This window comes from Cucurbita moschata, unplaced genomic scaffold (assembly GCF_002738365.1).
Source record: "Cucurbita moschata cultivar Rifu unplaced genomic scaffold, Cmos_1.0 Cmo_Scf00015, whole genome shotgun sequence".
Lineage (NCBI taxonomy): Eukaryota > Viridiplantae > Streptophyta > Magnoliopsida > Cucurbitales > Cucurbitaceae > Cucurbita > Cucurbita moschata.
This window is the reverse complement of record NW_019268531.1, coordinates 3141609-3161408: the sequence shown is the minus strand read 5'-3', so window position 1 is coordinate 3161408 and position 19800 is coordinate 3141609. Positions and strand designations below refer to the sequence as shown.

The following is a 19800-nucleotide window of genomic DNA, read 5'->3' as shown; positions in this document are numbered from 1 at the left end:
ACCCCCCCCCCCCCCCCAAAAAAAAGTCAAATACTTAAGCCATCAAATAAGGAAAATTGGAGTTATGGCCGATTAGTCAAATACTTAAAAACTACAAACACGTGACATATACGTTCACGACACTTATTTTTATTTTTTTTTATGTTTATATCTATAGGTATATTGTCTTTTCGTATTTGGTTACTAAAAACATTAAACTCTTTTATAAAATAGACACAATTTCTTTATCAGGTTCGAAACAATTTTTACTCTCAATTTAAAAATGTTATATCAGTCTTATTCAAACTTAATAAATCGTAAATATGCTCTCGATTTACTTTTTACGGATTTAAATCTTGGTAAATTCATTAGTTTTAATAAAATAAAATCTTATATAAAAATGAGTTGTATTGAATTATTTTTTCTAAATTCATAAATTTCAATAACAAAAGATATTTAGTCATTTTTCTCTAAACGTTTTATTAGATAAGATAATTAGTTTCATAAATAAATAAATAAATAATGAACAAATTAATTAATAAATAATATAATATTAACTTCACCACTATTTTCTTTTAATGCAACCACTCATTCAAGTCAATAGTTAAATATAATGATATTAAAACATTAAAAATAAAGTTGACCATATAGACAAAGTATTCGAGTACGTTATTATTATAAAGAAATTAAATTAATATAAAGTCAATGATAGACAAAATGATCATGGGATTAAGGATGAAATCATGTTACTATGTTCCTTGTAAATTATATTAATAATCCCACTTACTTTTTATTTAAATAATTATGTTCGCTAGCAAATTAGCTTTAAATTTTCTCTTCATTATTCAATCATATACATTTTTTTAATATTTGATATTAATTCTCTTAATAAATTAATCAATCTTATACTGTGATTCATTATAAATAAGGTGATCATTATCATTATATATTTTTCTAGTTGATATATGCTTTTAATTGAGCCGTGGATTATAAAATTTATGAAACAAAAATATACGAATATTACGTGGGTTCATATAAAATGTCTTATTAACTTTATTTTTGTGTTTGAATTATAGTAAAAAAAAAAAATATATATATATATATTTAGTTCTAAATAAATGAAAAAGGAGAAGAAAAACTTATAATTGAAGCAATAAAATGGTTCTTACATACTTTTTATATAGGATTGTAGGGGACAAGGCGGTGGTTGATGAAATGAATTCTCGTGACACCTGGCAGTAAGGGCATGGCATAGATTCACCATCAGCACATGACGTGGCAGATTCACCATATCTGGTTGGTCTGTCCGTGTGGACAATCCGGTCCCACCGTATTCACGTCCACATGGCACATCTCATTTTTATTTGCCCACGCAAATTCCACCTCACCTGCTCCTACCCTCCACGTATGGGAAACCAACAATTTTCTCCCTTTTTTTTTTTCTCTCATTTACATAATTTCAGTTTTTTTTAAAAAAAAAAACATGATCACACTCGATAGAAAATTATAAGATTAATATTAATATTAATATTATTATTATTATTATATATTTCTTGTGTTTGACCGGTAGATAAAGCTAAAATGAACCTCTTACGATTGAGAATCATCGCTACAAATTTTTTATTTTTTTAAACGCAAAAAAGTATTAAAAATAAATAAATAAATAAACTAAAAAACGTCGAAAAATATATTTATTTGTCTTGATAAATTAGTTAATACTAATACATTATACGTCGACAATTCTTTTAAGTTTCTAAACATGTTTATTGATGCAAAATGACATCATGTTTACCTTATTTTTCTACCTGCTTCACATTAGAATCGACATATATAGCTCTATGGTGATGTCAAATGCACTTGCATAGCTTCGTTCTACCACCATTTTTTAATTCTTAAATTTATTTAGTTCAAACATATATGTTTTATTCTTTGTATTTCTAAGTAATAACAATAGTATTAACGTGAATGGAATAAAATAAATTTAATATATTCGAATAAAATATCCATATAAAAGTATCATCCAACATTTAGTGCACTAATATCAAAAGTGCTATCATGATGAAGTTGTGTAGCTACAACCAAAAGGAAAAAATGTAGTTTAAAATGCTTTTGTGCTTGTCTCCTCTAATTTTTTTTTTTTTTTTGGTCAATAATAACCTTCACGATAATATAGATGCATACTTGAACGACCATAAACAAGCCTAATGCACTTAACTCTCGTCTCAAACTTATGTATCTGTCTTAAATATGTGCCTTAAAAAAAAAATTAAAGAATCTAGTCATCCGTCGTTACCAAAAAACAAGTCTAATCTACTCATCGTCTATCTCAAATTTACATAAGCATCTTAAACGTGCCTAAATGTCACAAAAAGTTTGAAATGAGATTAACGCATATAATCCACCCCAAAAGCCAACTTAACCCAAATGGACATAAATGTTCGAAACATTGTTACGCGTCCGAAAAAAAAATTAACTCAAACGGAGCTTGAAATATCTAGCCCACCTCCAATATAACGCTAGACTTGTATTAAGAAAATTTTCAATTATTTTAAGAAACGGGGACATAACAAATAAAAAAGTAACAATACACAATAAGCATATTTTATATTTCATAATAATAAAGCTATCTCGAGGCAACATTTTGGATCAAGTAAAACGTGTCGCTTAATTAGATACGGAAAAAATAAAATTGCAAAAATGATAGTAAAATTTTCAACATTTAATTACATATGGGAACTTGGTATAAATTAAATTTTGTTTTATAAAGACAAATAATGGTGTGAATATTTTTGTTCCTTCCTTAAATTCTCGTGGTGGAATTATGGTAATAAAATCCCCACCGACTATTCAACTTAACTGCTACTTATTTTTCATAAATAAATAAATAATCACTACTTACTATGGTTACCCGTTAGGCCGTTGGTACGGTGGAATCTGATTCACCCAATAATGTCCTGCATTGGTTGGGTTAGGGGCCTTTCAGTAAAATTGTAGGATAAGTGGCTTCATTGAACAGAAGAGGCAATTAATACAAACCAGTAGGGGTATCGACGTCATTTCGTAGTGGCAGAATAATAATAAATGAGTTTTTATAAAAAGGAGAGCGTACAATTGAGGCTTGGTAAAACACCACTGGTTCGCGGAGAGTGGGTTTTGCTTTTTCTTTGGCGGTAAACAAAAATATTTATTTATTCTTTTTTTAAACCAAAATGACCATTTTAACCACAATACTTTTTTCTATTTTTTTTATCGCAAATAATCCAAATTTTAAGATTTATTCAAAATAATAATAATAAAAAAGAATGAAATATATAGATTAAAAAAAAAAAAAGGAATTTAACCTTATTTTTATATTAATATAAAAATAGAGAGAGGAGTAAAAACGGGAGGAATCTAAGTGGGCCCCAACTCCGAATTCCAACAAATCAGGGGTCGCAAGGCTCGAGGTGGGCCCTGATGGCAGTTTGAAAGTTACCAAATTTGCCCCAAGGTGGGGCCCATGCCTTCCCTAAAACTCTGCGCACTCTCTCTCACTCTCTCTCCCCAACCCCAACCGTCCATCCGCTTTTTATTTATTTCCCATTTAATTTTTAGCCATTTTTTTTCCCTTAAAAAAGAAAATAATAATTTCCAGGTTTAATTTTTTAAATTTATTTTTAAAAGTTTTAATTTAATTATTTTTTATTTGATTAAACCTTGCACACAGTTTATAAGTAACCAATTAAATTAAAAACATTAGCACATTTTCCGTATATATTAAAAAATATATAATGATAGAGAGTCTAATGAATAATAAAGACTTAAAATGATTTTAAATTTAATTATTTTATAAAATAAAAGAAATTTAAAAAATTTAAATAGAAAAATAGTTTGTAGAACTTTCAATAAAGTTAAAGGATACGAAACTGACCATTTGTCTTTTACTATTTTTCTTTTCATCTTTTTGCCATTTGAATTAAATTAAATTAAATTAAATTAAATTTAGAGGAGGGTTAATGATTTTATTTATTTATTTATTTATTATTTCCTTACTCTAATATTAAAAATTAAAACAGTGTCCAGAATCAAATTCTTAATTTTCTTTCCTATCTGTTACCTTTTAAGGGCAGAAGCCTAAAAAGGTAATCTACTTCCTAAAAACAGTAAATGTCAAGAATTAGTCATTATTTTTGTTTGGCCAATTTTGAAATATTATATTAAAAAAAATAAAACCCATCATAATTATCTTTCGGAATAATTTATTATATTAATCAAAATATTTTGTGTAATATTTGCATTTTTTTTTTCACTTTTTGTTGGTGTGAGCGAATGTGGAGTAAGAAATAAGCAATTTTTTGGTTCATTCAATCCACAGCCTTCGCTATTTTACACAGCTTGTAATTGAAGCAATGAATGGATTCCTTTTTTTTTTTTTTTTTGGTTTAGCCTTTTGTGGTAGCCAAGTCTAAACAATAATCATGTTCGGTTTTAACCCGTTTTTCATCTTTTTAAATCTTTAAAATCTTTTCGATTCGAGTAATTTCGTGCTCGAGATGCTAATATAAGTATAGTTTAATGAATAAGACATTCGTTATCATTTTTCATTGTAAGATTGTTTAATTCAATCAAGCTGCGTTCGTGAATTATATAATTTGTATTAGTCTAAATTTTATGTCTGATATTTCTTATACACAAAACTCAAAGTTGAATGATTTATTGGACACAAAATAAAAACTTGAACGATCTATTAGACACTTTTGAACGTTAAATAAAAAATTTAGAAATTTATTAGAGAAATTTTAAATTTTAATGATCATGTCGACATAAATAAGTTCGGGAATTAACATGTTGTATAGTAATATTTTTTAATATATATATTGCATAATTCAGCATGTTGTATATTTTATTTTAATTTTCCTAAAATACACATTATTTTGTTGGTGGATGATTTTATAATAAAGTACCAACAAAAATAAAAGTATACGTAATTTAAGCTCCAACGAATTAAGTTGGTATAATATCTTGGCCTCAAAACAAATTAAAACCAGCATAATTTATTAATATTTTCCTATTTATATCTAAATAAATCATATATTAAAAGGAAAATATGTAGGGGCAAAAATGGAATATGAAAATGGCATTAATTAGGGAGGAAGTGTTAATATGCAGAGCAGTTGGATTTGGATTCGTATTCCCTCCTCGCTGTCCTTTTCCTCGCCCTCCTCCCTCCATAAGTACCCCCTCTGCTTCCCTCGCATAATCCATTCACTGCAACCCTAAATTCCCATTTGCTTCTTCTCTTACACCCATCATCAACATTCATGGCTTCTCTTTCCCTCCTCTGCTGCATTTCCATTGCTTCTTTCTCCTCCCTCTTCCTCCTCTCTCACGCTAGAATTCCCGGCGTCTACTCCGCCGGTGCCTGGCAGGACGCCCACGCCACATTCTACGGCGGCAGTGATGCTTCCGGAACCATGGGTTTCTACATTTCCCTACTCTCCTCTCTTCGAATCACATTTTGATATCTCTTTTGCTTATCCGGGTTTGTTGTTTTGCAGGTGGTTCTTGTGGGTATGGGAATCTCTACAGCCAGGGGTATGGTGTTAACACTGCGGCTTTGAGTACTGCACTCTACAACAATGGCCTTAGCTGTGGTGCTTGCTTTGAGATCAAGTGCGCTAATGACCCCCAATGGTGCCATCCCGGTAGCCCTTCTATATTCATTACGGCTACCAATTTTTGTCCCCCCAATTACGCTCTTCCTAGTGACAATGGCGGCTGGTGTAACCCTCCTCGCACCCATTTCGATCTCGCTATGCCTATGTTCCTGAAAATCGCCGAGTACCGCGCCGGAATCGTTCCCGTCTCTTACCGCCGGTGAGTTTGCTTCGAATCCATTACGCCATTCCTGGATAATTGATTTTCTTGGATGTTCTCTGTTTGGTACATACTCTGTTTAATTGAATACATACAATTTCGTAATAAAAATATGTAGTTCATATACTATAAACTGAAAAATGCAGCAAATATTTTATTTCTGATCTAGAAATTTATGTTTCCATCATGTTTTTCTGGAATCAAACCTGCCTGAGTTCATTATTTTCCCTCGGATAAAGTGGGATTATCCTTTTAATTTGAATATAATTTATTGTTATTACAGGGTGCCATGTAGGAAACAAGGGGGAATCAGGTTCACAATCAACGGTTTCCGTTACTTCAACTTGGTATTGATCACGAACGTCGCGGGTGCAGGGAATATCGTGAGGGTTAGCGTGAAAGGATCAAACACGGGTTGGATGAGCATGAGTCATAACTGGGGGCAAAATTGGCAATCCAACGTCGTTTTAGTGGGCCAGGCTCTGTCCTTCCGCGTCACCGGCAGTGACCGTCGTACCTCAACTTCATTGAACGTGGTGCCTTCTAATTGGCAGTTCGGTCAGACATTCACGGGAAAGAATTTCCGCGTTTGAAATTCCCTCCCTCCTCTTTTATCTTTTTTTTTTTTTGAAAATTTTCCCTTTTATTTACCGGGGAAATTTTTGAGTGGGGAGAGGTAAAAGTAAAACTCAGAAGTAGGACGGTCAAAATGGGTCTCTTTATAGGGTTAAAAAAAGGTCAGTAGTTAAAGTCGTGTCTAGCTTTGAATCGTAGATCTTGGAAAAGTTACCGCGGTGTGGTAACTTCTTACATTTTTACATTGTTTTGGGTTAGGGTGTTTGTTTGGTTTTATATGTGAAGTAGCGGTGGTGGTTTTGAAAATCACCGCGGTTGAAAATAGTGTAGTAGTGGGAGAGGCTGAAGTGGCTGCAATGGTAAAATATGTAGCCCGCAGCATTTTACTGCTACATACAGTAAAAAGTTGTTATGTTATATGAAATTACTTAAGAAGTGAAGTTACATTATTGTGGTTAATTTTATCTTGTATTCTCTTTTACCAAATTCCCCTAAATATTCTTTTGACGTTTAAGTAACTTTATTTCCCCTCTCTACATAATTCTATTCCTTTTTCTTTTGTCTCTCTATATACTTCTTGATGGAGTAATTTTTTTCCATTTGTTATTACTTTTTTAAAATATTTATTTTAAAGTTTTCATTTAAAAAAAAAAAATGGTAAAAATATCATAATTAATTAATATATTTCATAAAATAACATATAATATATAATAGTCTAACTAATATAATTATTAAATATTGTTTAGGAGGGGCCTACAAGTAAAATGGACATCACATCACACTATCACGAATGAACCATTTTTGGACAATTGTAGGGAATATAACAGGGATGTGAGATGATAATTTTTTGGCATGAAAGGTAAGTTATTTGATCATGTGGGTATCTTTTATCTAATAACCTAAATTCTTATGAGCGAAACTATTACAGCTTTTGAAGTCCAATCAATTCTGAAAAAGCCCAAAGCCCAATAAATTATGAAAAAGCCCAAAGCCCAATCAATTCTGAAAAACAGTGAAGCCCAATCAATTATGAAAAAGCCCAAAGCCCACAAATTATATCCTTTAAATTTTTCTATTCGGGTTTCACCTCAAAGTTAAGTTGCTATTGCCTGCATCGTAGCACCTCATCAAGGTTCTTAGTGCGCCATCTAGCTACACTAAATTAGAATGAAATACAAAACCCACAAATTAGAATAAACATGTCTGGATATTATTGCCAACCATTCGTGAAGAGAAGAGAGAAAGAGACAGAACTTTAGACCGAACAAAGCAAACGACATACCTTAAAAGAAACACAGACACGAGTGGATAGACAGAATCCATTATTATTATTATTATTATTATTATTATTATTATTATTATTATTATTATTATTATTATTATTATTGGGAAAGAGATAGATAAAAGTTGATAGGGTTTAGGCACATATTCCAGCCACACCCGGAATACCCAAACAAGTGCAGCCAGTTTCGCATGGGAGTGCGGCGTTGCAAAATTGCGGAACACAGGCGGCTAAGACATGCCCCTTCTTCATCATCATTTTCCTCATCATATTATCATCCACAACAGACACCAACAACATCTCCTCTGCAGCATCCTCATGATTGCCACCATCGGACACCACTTCTTCAATCCTTCCATTCTTCTTTGTCCATTCCGCAACACACCCCGCAAACATCATCGCCACCAATACCGCCATCACCATCCCTACCTTCTTCCCCTCCATTATCCTTCTTCTTTTGCCCTCTCCACCTTCTCTCTCTCTCTCTCTATATATATATACTGTCACCTCACAGTTGAGCCCGTGACTGTCCAAATAAAGATAAATCGTTGCATTACTTACCAACTCAAAAGTACGTTTTTCTTTACGGGTGGGTTTGAGAAGTCCCGATGAGTAGAAATTAATATTAGTAGGAGAAAAAATAAACATTCGTTGATTTATAAGTCCATATAAATAGAAATGTTCCACATATCCTACCCATCTTGTAACAACCTCAGACCACCCCTACCAAATTTTGTCTACTTTAGCTCCCTGTCACCCTCACGATTTTAAAACACGTCAAAGTTTTCACACTCTTATACGGAAATGTTTTGTTCTCTTCTCCAACCATCTCTTAATCCACCCATCTTCAGGGCCCAGCGTCCTTGCTGCACACCGATTAGTGTCTCGCTCGAATACTAACTATAGCCGTTCGAGACCACCCCAATATATTTTATAACTCCATATAAATAGAAACTTGAGACCACCCCTTCCCAGATATTGCCCACTTTATGTACAGTCATCAGCCTCATGATTTTAAAACGTGTCTAATTAGGGGGAAGTGTCTTGTAAGAAAATGTTTTGTTCTCTTCTCCAACTGACGTGTGATCTCTTAATCCACTCACCTTGGGGCCAACATCCTTGTTGGCACACTGCCTGGTGCCTAGCTCGAATACTAACTATAACAATCTGAGACCACCGTTAGTGAATACTGTTCGTTTTAACTTGTTATGTATCGCCGTCATGCTCATAGTTTCAAAATGTGCTAAAGAAAAGTTTCCACTTGCTCATAACAAATGTTTCGTTCCTCCCTCTCCAACCAACATGAGATCTCACACTCTTTTTATAAATAAATTATAGAATCCTCCTAATTTCTTAAAAGTTTTTCTTTCGATTGACTTCCACACGCTTTTAAATCTATATTCAAATTATAGCAAAGAAGACTTTGTAGAGATCGATTTCGACATCATTAGAGTTAAAAGCACGTCAAGAACAACGACTCACGAGATTATTGTTGAAGACAAGACTTTGATAGGGACTAAAACAAGTTGAAGAATGCATTTGGTGTGTTACAAACAAACAAGGAAAAGAAAAAAAAACTAACAACAAGTCAATTCTTACGATTTAAATGAAAACTTTAATCAAGTTTACAATATATTTTATACATATTCATCACATCAGCTGTACATTTCACAACCTTACCTCTTCAACCTTCTTTTGTACCACCATTTGGCTGACCATTATGATCCTTTCTTTCACTACTCAGCTGCTCCAATACTGCTACAACCTCATTCATGCTGGGTCTGTACTTGGGATCTGTGGCTAGGCAAAGAAATGCAAGGTTAGCTGCCCTTTGTGCTTGTCCAAGACCATAGTGCCCGTCGAGACGATTGTCCATGACGCGACGAATTTTGCGTTGATTTACTAGATATGGTTTTGCCCAATCCACCAAATTGTGTTCCCCAGGTGGTCGATTCATGTCTATCACCCGTCGCCCTGATATCATTTCAAGAAGAACAACCCCGAAACTATATACATCGCTCTTTGCCGTTAGATGACCTTACCAAAGAAAGGGATGTCGTTAGAGGCCAATCAGTTACTCAGTCATGAGAGAAACAGAGAATTAGAAGAACCTGTGGCTAAGTATTCAGGAGCTGCATATCCATGAGTTCCCATGATTTTGGTAGAGACATGGCTTTGATCACCAATTGGCCCATCTCTAGCTAATCCAAAATCCGAAAGCTTCGCGTCGTAGTTCTATCGATTTCGAGTATAAAAAAAAAAATGGTCATATTTTGAAATAAAACTACAAATAACTCGCCATACTAATAAGAACTTACTGCATCAAGAAGAACATTAGATGTCTTGAAGTCACGGTATATGACTTTAGCATCACTATTGTGAAGAAATGCAAGTCCTCTGGCAGCATGGAGCGCGATTTTCATCCGAACATTCCACGAAAGCGGTCGAAAGTGAGCGCTTCCTGTATCGACAACACAAGCTATGTATGATCATCATAAACACAGAACAATGAACAAGAGAAAACATGGAAAAGCTGCCCCAACTCACTTCTGAAAAGATGATTTTCAGCACTGCCCTTTTGCATAAACTCATAAACCAACAGCCTATGATCATCTTCAAAGCAGTAACCAATCAGCTTCACAAGATTAGGATGGGTAAGCTGCCCCAAGTAGTTGATCTCAGCCTATATATTCAAACCATAAGTTAACCAAACTATGCAGAATCAAGCCATAACCCGACCGCGACCGATCGGTTTAAACACAGCCATTTAACAGACTAATTGTATTAGAAAGCGAGTACTAACCAACCACTCCTTGTGACCCTGTGGTCCATCTCTATTGAGCCGCTTAACAGCAATGACCAAGCCAGTTCCAGGCTTGGTGGGAGTTAAGGAATGCTCATCAATCCATCCTTTGAAGACTGAACCAAATCCACCCTCTCCAACAACACTATCAGGGCGAAAATTTCTCGTTGCCGTTTTCAATTCGTTGAAGGTGAAGTTCTTCAAATTGGAGCATTGAAGAATTTGATCTTCACTCCGAGGAGTGGCAGGAATGGAGGCAGAGGATACCTTGCTGCTGGAAACATGAGAATGTTCCCCATCTCCTCTCTTGGACTTATAACTTTTAAAACCTAAAATTCAATCACCATTACAAATGCCATGAATCTTGAAGTGATATCAATAAAGAACAACCCATGAACACATACACAAATTATATCAGATTCCTCTACTTCCCCAGAAACCAACAAGCCCCCAATCGGCAAAATCGAAAGAATCTAAAATACCCACAAAAAGAAAGCACCAAATATGAAATCCAAGACCCAAACTAAGCTAAGAAGACGAAGAATCAAGAACAAAGGGAACCCAAATCTGAGGCGATAAGTACCTGTATGAGTACCCACAGACTTGGAACGATCACTCCAGCACGCCCCCATCGGCAAAATCCAATCAAAATTTTGAAGCAACTTGGAAACGAAGGACGAACAGATTAAAAACCCCTAAGTTCTTCAAGAGATCGGAAATTTTGAAGAAAACAGAGTCAAATTTATTGTCTCTTGAGGGGGAAAAGCTGTATGAACTCAAAGATGAAGAAATGGAAAGGCAACTCGGTTACGAAAAAGATCACCAACTTTATTGAGCCATGGATCATAGTCTACATGATTGGATTGGACGGTCGCAGCAGAGCAATTTTGGGACTATCTTTATTTTTTGTTTTCATATATATATATATATCTATTCATTTCTTCACTTTGTTATTGGTATTATTTTTTTAAAAATTAAGTTTAGAACACTGATTTTTTTAATGAAATGATTTGTTTAATAAATAAATAAATATACATAAGCTTTTTATTTGGGAATATTTAGGAACAAAGGTCGTTGGCACGTGGGGTATGTTTGGTTGCCCTTTTGGACTGGGGTCTAATGGGAAAACAGTACCTATTCTAAGTTGACTTATTCCACTCTTTCTAGATTACTTTTTTTTTTTCTCAATAAAAAAATTAATAAAACAACAATTACAATAAATGAGAGGCAAAAAAGTATAAATTTGTTTAACCATTAATTTATATTTATGTTGAAATTGAGAATGTGAAATACCAATAAAAATAAAATGAAAAATATGTTCCTGTCATTTTGTTTTAATTATTGTTGACTTAAATATAAAAGCAAAATTACTTATTAAATATAAATAGTTTTTTTTTTTTTTTTGTTAGGTTGGTTCTAACGTGTGGTTTTCTAATTATTTCTCTCGAATGTATATTTGATTCGAGGACTTAAATGTAATTTTTCTCGAGGTTGAATTTTCAACTTTAAACTTATGGAAAGTTCATCTTTTAGTTTATTGAAGGTCTTTGATTTCTCACTTAATGAAGATCTTGAGCTCGGTAGGTTTTCTATCTTTTTGAAGTTAGAAGAATTGAAAATAATTTTAAGATGGTAATGATTCGAACAAGGTCAGACATAGTCCATTCAGGGGGTAATAACCTCCCGGCTCCATGCACACACCTGCTGTATTCAGCACAAATTTGACCAAGTCAACCGTCGAACGCTGTTGAAGAAAGAGTTTCGGAGGTAGCTGAAGAAGGGAAGGAAGTCAAATCTGTATCCATCATAAGGTGGAGGTACATGGGTCGAGTTAGAAGATTTTTGGACGACCCCAAAAGTTTGAGTTGGTTAGATTGGTAACTCAACCCAACTCCAAATTATCTTACCGACCCCAATTCAACACAAATTAAATCCATAATCATTCAAAGGTCTCACAACCCAAAACAACTTTAAATGTTAGGGAAGATAAAGGAAGACCAAGGAGTGATCCTTCGTTGACACAAAGCCTAATAAGAAAAGAAAGGTTTGAGAAGCATGTCTTTGTATGAACAAATAGTCATCGAAAGACGCCTCTCTACAGAAGCTCGTCCATTCACCTGATCAAAACTCAAAGGAATCGACAAAAGCCTGCACACACATAGATTTTGACGAGAAAAAGACTAAATAGGGTTTAAACACGCCATGGTCAAGCCTACAAAGAAAAACACACAGTATAATAGGGACATATTACATATTATTATATAGAACTAAAACACAGTATAAACAGTCGAGCATGAAACCAGACATTCAGTACAAGGTAAAACAACAACAACAGCAACAACAACGACAATCACGACAACGACAACGAGTATCTAACCAAACCTTAGTTTAGGAAACTGCATAGGTTTTTCCAGAGCTAACCAGAAACATGTCTTGGTTATTGAAGTCTTTTTATTACACACACGCACACATATATTTGTAGGGTTTAGAAGCCCCCGCTCTCCCTGTTATTGGCCAAGAACATAGCAAGGTCAAACATGTCCGAGGATTCTGGGATGTGGTTGATCAGGTCACACTCATCCATGTTCATATATGCAACAGATTTGGCCGCTTCCATTGAAGAACAGATTCCATCATACCCTTCTGTCATCTTCTCCGTCTCTGTCTCCGCCACCACCACCGCTGCCGCTGCCTCTGCGCTCGGTTTGTCATCAATGATGACATTTTCAGGATTCACTTCTGTGATGATATCGAAATATTCAGGTTTCACATTCACAATAGAAGCTGGGTCTTCCACTTCCATGGCTTCGGGTGCTTCTGCGATCGTCTCTAATGGCATGGAGTTTATGTTGATGGGAACGTTGGAAGGAGAAGAAGAAGAAGAAGGAAGGCATGTAAAGGTCAAAGCTTTTAATGTTTTGCTGCTTTCAATCTCTGGGAAGCTTTCACACTTTTCCTTTCCTACAAACAAATTAAAAAAGAAAATAACATGTCGGGTGAGATTCCACGTCAGTTGGGCAGTAGAACGAAACATTTGTTATAAGGGTGTATAAATCTTCCACTAGCAAACACGTTTTAAAATCCTTGAGGAAAAACCCAAAAGGAAAGGTTCGGAAAGGACAATATCTACTAGCGATGGACTTGAGCCATGTCGTTACTATATATAAATATCATAAGAGTTTATGATATTTAAGAGGGTGGAAACCTCGACACCTTTTAAAAACCTTGAGGAGAAATTCGAAAGGAAAAGCCTAAAAAGGACAATATCTGCTAGCGGTGGAAACCCGAAAGAGAAAGCTTCTTTCTGAAAAATCCGAAAGGAAAAGCCTGAAAAGAACAATATGTCTAGGTGAAAACCCGAAAAGGAAAGCCTAAAAAGAATAATATCTGATTGCGGTAGAAACCCGAAAGAGAAACCCTAAAAAGTAAAATATCTATTAGTTGTGGAAACCTCGAAGAGAAAGCTACTTTCGTGAAAAGCCGAAAGGAAAACCCTAAAAAGAATAATATCGGATAGCGGTGGAAACCCAAAAAAGAAACCCTAAAAAGAACCATATTTGCTAGGGGTAGAAACCTGAAAGAGAAACCCTAAAAAGAACAATATCTATTAGCGGTAGAAACCCAAAAGTAAAACTCTAAAAAGAACTATACTTGTCAGCTGCAGAAACCCTAAAAAGAACAATATCTATTAGCTGTGGAAACTCGAAAGAGAAAACCTCTTTCGAGATTCCCGAGAAAGCCTCTTTCAAGATTCCCGAGAGGGAAAACCTAAAAAGGACAATACTGCAAACGTAACAATATCCATTAACGATAAACTTGAACGGAGAGATGAAAGAAGTACCTTTAATGGAGTTGAGTTTATTCCTGGCCGCGTTTACAAGGTTATCGTAAGCCGCGGCCAGCAATTCCTCAACAGTGGGTTCATTAGGGTAATTGATTAAGTTGACATCCTTTTGTTCTTCTTCTTCTTCCTTTTGTTCTTCTTCTTCCTCACAGATTTCCTCATTGATATCAAAACTCAAGGATTTGGGTTTCTGAGTATTAGGTAAGTTTAGGAGATTCTCATATGATTCAGCCAAGAACTTCTCCACTCTTTCCTTCTGGTTCCATGTCTGATCATCTCCGAAGTAGTAATCATCATCATCATCTTCATCATCATTTTGATGTTCGTCGTTAAGATCAAACGGACGTGCAATGCGCCTATCATCATTCTTCTTATTATCGCCATTAACGTCAAAGAACATCGGACGCCATTTCTCCCTCATTTCATCAACTTTCCTCTTCAATGGCGAAACCCTCTTTTCACTTGTTTCACCCTAAACCAAATAAGTTGCATTCATTTTCAAAATCACTCTCAAACATGTTCGAATATCAAATTAATTAGAATGAAGAATTAAAAAAAAAACTCACGGGAAATTGATTATCGCCCGGATTTAATTTGGTTGCAGATTTTTGAGGTTTGTCGGGATAAACTTCATATATGAAAAAATTCACAACCTCAGTGATGGACCGAAACACCTTCCTTGATGGTAGGTGATGATAGTACTGTGACAAAAACATCATATGTTAACATTGTTTTTTTTTTTTGTTTATAATAAGGTTGACAAGCATGGGTCAAAGTCAAACATACCAAGTCAAATCTTCCATTAATGCGTTGACGCCTTTCCATTTTCCAACCATTTAATCTTTGAAAGAAGGTATAGCGAGGCACATTATAAATAATCTCACCAGTCGTCTTTAGAGCCATTGCCTCATTCCTCTCTACTTCCACCAACTATATAAAACATTATCCATAATGTCAAATTAAAACCTAATCTCATTTAAATAATAATCATGAATCCAAATTCAAATTATGAAATTACCCAATTCATAAACATATACCTCCTCAAGATCCTCGAGATTAAACGGACAATTGTAAGGAAGTTGGAACGAAACAAGGGTTTCCCCCACGAGCAACGTCGTCACTCTCTTTTTCCGAGACAAAACCTAATCCGAAAACAAAATTGTCATTCGTCCCTCCAAAAAAGAGTTGGAAAGTAAAATATAGTCGAGATTGTACCATATCCGTGTTGGGTGGTTGAGGGGGTCTAAAGGAGACGGGGACGGCTTCAACAACGTCGTCGAAGTTGGCTCTTTCGTTAAGGTTCATGGGCGAGGACGATAATCTAAACTCGGTGACGGCCCTCTGCGAAAAAGAAAGTTAAGGAAGAAAAGTAGGGGTTTATGAAACAAAAAAGCAAAGTGTTAATGGGAGGGAGGGGTTACCTTGACCATTTCTCTAAGAGTTTTGATGATTTGAGAGCGATTAGCAGCAGTTTTTGTGGGGTGGCTCCAATCAAGCATCTTGGTCTAGAAGGAAACAAAGGAAAAGATGAAGGTGATATGAAGAGTGAGTGGATATAGTGGTTTCATTGTGTTCCAAAAACTGGATGGGTACGTTTTTTCATCAAAAGAAACTATTCATTCACACAAAGATTTACAATTTATGTGTAATTTTCTGACTTAAAACTACCAAATCTCATCGTTTTCAATCTTCAAACGTCGCCATTGGAGACACCCACCACCAACACAACTTCATCTTTAACCACTCTCTTCATATCACTGATCATTTAAGCTTTTGAGTTTGTAGTTGCATGAGTCTCTAAAATTTTAAATTTTTTCAACTTAAATTGTGTTTAATCAGATTTTAAGATTTTAATAAGTTTGCTAAATGGATTAATAGTTTATTAGACACCAAATTAAAAATTTTAGAGATATATTGTACACAGAATTGAAAATTTAGGCACTTTTTAGATACAAAATTTAAAGTTTTAGATTCTATTAGACATTTTTTTTAAAAGTTTGGAGAACCATTTGAGTGGGAATTGAAGGTTTAAAGACTAAATAGACACAAAATTAAAAGTTTTGGATTCTATTGGACAGTTTTTTTAAACTTAGAGACCTGTCAGACACGAAATTGAAAATTTAGAGACTATATACAAAATTTAAAGTTTTAAATTCTATTAGACACTTTTTTTTTTAAGTTTTGAGACCTATTTGATACAAAATTGAAAGATTAGAGACCAGATATATACAAAATTTAAAATTTAGAGACTAAATAGATAGAAAATTAAAAGTTTTAGATTTTATTAGACACTTTTTAAAGTCTGGAGACCTGCTTGACACGAAATTGAAAGTTTAGAGACTAAATAGACACTCAATTAAAAGTTTCAGGTTCTATTAGACATTTTTTAAAGTTTAGAGACATGCCTCGCACCAAATTAAAAGTTCAGGGACTAAATAGACAAGTTTTATATTCTATTAAACATTTTTTAAAGTTTAAAGACCAGACCAAATTAAAAGGTTAGAGACTAAATAAACACAAAACTAGGAGTTTTAGATTCTATTAGACTTTTTTTAAAAGTTTAGAGACCTATTTCAGACCAAATTAAAAGTTTAGAGACTAAATAGACACAAAATTAAAAGTTTTAGATTCTATTAGACAAAAGTTTAGAAACCTATTCCACGTGAAATTAAAAGTTTAGATACTAAATAGACACTCAATTAAAAGTTTTAAATTCTATTACCCTGTTTAAAAGTTTAGAGACCTGACATAAAATTAGAAGCTTAGAGACTAAATAGACACAAAATTAAAAGTTTTAGATTCTATTAGACACTTTTAAAAGTTTAGAGACCTATTTCACACAAAATTAAAAGTTTTAGACACTAAATAAACACTCAATTAAAAGTTTTAGATTCTATTATCCTGTTTAAAAGTTTAGAGACCTGTCATGAAATTAAAAGTTTAGAGACTAAATAGACACAAAATAAAAAATTTAAGATTCTATTAGACATTTTTTTACGTGAAATTAAAAGTTTAGAGACTTACTAGACACAATCATGAATCTTATGAACTAAACCTGTAATTTAACCTATTTTTTCAGTTTAGTTCACGACACTAATGCATCAGTCATGTAAGTTTATCATCAACTAATTCTAACATTTATCGACAAAATTTTAATAATCAAAACTTTTCAAATAATAAAAGTAAATTGAGAATTTAAAAAAAAAAAAAACACATTATGGAATACAACATACAGTTAACCCAGATTATAATATATTATATGTCTAATGTAATTTGGAGACATTTAATCATATCATCAATAATCACCCACTTAAACTGCCCTAAACAAATAAACATGCAACAAACAATCAACAACATTTAAATTCCATATATAAAAACATGCTAACATCTTAATGTTTCATAAACTTCCCTAATAACTAATTAATTAGGCTAATTTGAATTAATTATTTTAATTTTCTCATTATAAAAAAAATAAAACAAGACGTTCGTTCATCTTTGGTAATTCTTTTATAACCACGAATCAAAGACGACCTTACGTCATGTTCGTACAAGTCATAAAAAGACATTCGTTTTAATAATTAAACCGGTAGCACACGAGTACATATTTTAGTCGTGGAAGTTCAAATTAATGATTACCAATTAACGGTTCATGATTTAAACAAACATCAACGATTAACGACTAACGGTTAACGATCAACAAACATTAGATTTTATCGAGTATCTAAATTGATTACTACAAAATTTTCTTTCCATGTAAATGTTTTTTTTTTCCTCTTCTTACCTTTTATCTACACGACCGAGTAACAAAACATGTTCATAGTTACGAAAAAACCTAATTATTTACGGATTTTGACTTAGATCGTCTCAAATGCAACATGCAAGTAGAAATCAACACTAATTATGACACAATTGTTCATAATCCCAAAACTTAAACTCGATTGAGAGATGATGAACAAGATATGAGTTGTAGATGAAGGAAGAAATGGTATTACCGAAGTTGTCCTTGTAGGAAGTGAAGTGGGTTGAGGAATTTGTAAGCTGAGCTTGAGTTGAGAGCCTGATGGAAGAAATGTCATGTAATTCGTTTCAGGCGTTTGAGACATCTTCAACACAACCTGTAATTTCAACAAAATAAACAAATCTAGGGTTAACAAAATTACACCCAACAAACAAACATCAAACCGTGTTCATCGCTCGATCGTTCGTTCTTATTAGGGTTTTATGTTCTTCGTTAGATCTTCAGATCCATGTTCCTGTTATGATACCATGTTTTTTTTTAAAAAAAACTTTCACTCACACAACCAAACACAAAATTTTTTTGGGTTTATACAAAAAAAAAAAAAAAAAAAATAGTGAGACAAAGATTTAAAGGATGAATTATTTTTTGTAATATAATAGTGATAATAAATAATAATAATAATACCCCTTGCCCTTGAGGGTCACTGAGAAGAGTGAGAGACAAGCTGTGATTTGTCTGTAATGGCAGTGAGCCACTTGGGTTTGACCATGGTGCATGCATTGGAACCATGGCTCCTTTTCCCTTCGCTGGATCTCTGTTGCTATCACTGTTTTCCTCCACACAGATCACCATTTTCAAACCCAGAAACCAAAAGCACAGAGGGGGAGAGACACAGAGAGAGAGAGAGAGAGAGAGAGGGGGGGGGAGAGAGGGAGAGAGGGAGGGAGGGAGGGAGGAGGAGGAGGAGGAGGGGGAGAGGTATGGTATCAACTTCTCTGGCTCTATAATAATAAACTCAAGACCCCACATGCAGAGGACACGTGGCAAGGTATGATTGGATGAATGGGGGAATTGCTTGCTGACACGGAGGAGAAATTGAGTTGTTTGGCGTGGTTTTGAAGGAGGATTTGGGGGTGGTATTGTTAGACGTTACAAATGAATAATATTATAATATAAGATTTGAAAAAAATAGAGAAATAAAAAATAAAATTTCTGGAGTGATGGATCATGTGTACCTGAGTAATTTCAGCACAATTGGAGGGTTAAAGTTGGTTTTAATTATTATTATTAATAAAGAAAAAAAAACAAGAATATCGGTTTATACTAAATTGCCATTTTTGTGGCTAAATACAAAATGGTAATTTCACATTTGGAATTCCATAATTTGTTGCCCATATTTGGAAGGTTAGTGAATGAATTACCTGTAATGCGTAATGGATACCGTGTAGCTTATTTGCATTTAATTACCTGCTTCGTTCATTTCACAGAAAATAATGGGAATTTGTTTATTTCTTCTTAAATTAAATTTTTATTTTTTTATTTTTTTTATAAAAAAAAACCCTAATTTTAATATGATTTAATCAAGAAGTTGCTATTATGTATGTAATACAGAATTATTTCCCTTCCGCTGGACATGTAAATAACCACCTAAGATATTTATAATTTTACTCCTTACGGAAATTTTTACACTAACTTATCTTTTTATGATCAAGTAAATAATT

General features: G+C 33.7%; 3 protein-coding genes across 3 annotated transcripts; 1 reads left to right on the top strand and 2 right to left on the bottom strand.

The window, feature by feature from the left end:
• Positions 1–5168: 5168 nt before the first annotated feature.
• On the top strand, positions 5169–6879 carry LOC111453739 (expansin-A4-like). Its single transcript, XM_023094959.1, has 3 exons — positions 5169–5436; positions 5517–5835; positions 6119–6879. Exons 1-3 carry the CDS (start codon positions 5280–5282, stop codon positions 6426–6428), a joined length of 786 nt encoding a protein of 261 aa, XP_022950727.1. The 5' UTR covers positions 5169–5279; the 3' UTR covers positions 6429–6879.
• Positions 6880–9260: 2381 nt separating this feature from the next.
• LOC111453736 (receptor-like cytoplasmic kinase 176) lies at positions 9261–11394 on the bottom strand. Its single transcript, XM_023094955.1, has 6 exons — positions 11080–11394; positions 10497–10825; positions 10241–10376; positions 10012–10154; positions 9805–9928; positions 9261–9730 (listed from the first exon to the last, which is right to left on the bottom strand). The coding sequence occupies exons 1-6, from the start codon at positions 11126–11128 to the stop codon at positions 9378–9380; spliced, it is 1134 nt and encodes a 377-aa protein (XP_022950723.1). The 5' UTR covers positions 11129–11394; the 3' UTR covers positions 9261–9377.
• Positions 11395–12730: 1336 nt separating this feature from the next.
• LOC111453734 lies at positions 12731–19012 on the bottom strand. The gene is made up of 9 exons (XM_023094953.1): positions 18764–19012; positions 18333–18455; positions 15762–15845; positions 15556–15681; positions 15378–15482; positions 15127–15270; positions 14907–15041; positions 14338–14812; positions 12731–13457 (listed from the first exon to the last, which is right to left on the bottom strand). Exons 1-9 carry the CDS (start codon positions 18929–18931, stop codon positions 12982–12984), a joined length of 1836 nt encoding a protein of 611 aa, XP_022950721.1. The 5' UTR covers positions 18932–19012; the 3' UTR covers positions 12731–12981.
• Between the last annotated feature and the right edge of the window lie 788 nt (positions 19013–19800).

Excerpts from the sequence above, each read along its gene's own strand:
- LOC111453739 (XM_023094959.1), top strand. The coding sequence starts at position 5,280 with ATGGCTTCTCTTTCCCTCCTCTGCTGCATTTCCATTGCTTCTTTCTCC. Across the intron at positions 5,437-5,516 it reads TGATGCTTCCGGAACCATGG|GTGGTTCTTGTGGGTATGGG; the intron begins GTTTCTACATTT and ends GTTGTTTTGCAG. Across the intron at positions 5,836-6,118 it reads GTTCCCGTCTCTTACCGCCG|GGTGCCATGTAGGAAACAAG; the intron begins GTGAGTTTGCTT and ends TTGTTATTACAG.
- LOC111453736 (XM_023094955.1), bottom strand. The coding sequence starts at position 11,128 with ATGGGGGCGTGCTGGAGTGATCGTTCCAAGTCTGTGGGTACTCATACA. Across the intron at positions 10,377-10,496 it reads AGGGTCACAAGGAGTGGTTG|GCTGAGATCAACTACTTGGG; the intron begins GTTAGTACTCGC and ends TTGAATATATAG. Across the intron at positions 10,155-10,240 it reads TGAAAATCATCTTTTCAGAA|GAAGCGCTCACTTTCGACCG; the intron begins GTGAGTTGGGGC and ends TTGTCGATACAG.
- LOC111453734 (XM_023094953.1), bottom strand. The coding sequence starts at position 18,931 with ATGGTGATCTGTGTGGAGGAAAACAGTGATAGCAACAGAGATCCAGCG. Across the intron at positions 15,271-15,377 it reads ATCTCGAGGATCTTGAGGAG|TTGGTGGAAGTAGAGAGGAA; the intron begins GTATATGTTTAT and ends TGTTTTATATAG. Across the intron at positions 13,458-14,337 it reads TAAACTCAACTCCATTAAAG|GAAAGGAAAAGTGTGAAAGC; the intron begins GTACTTCTTTCA and ends ATTTGTTTGTAG.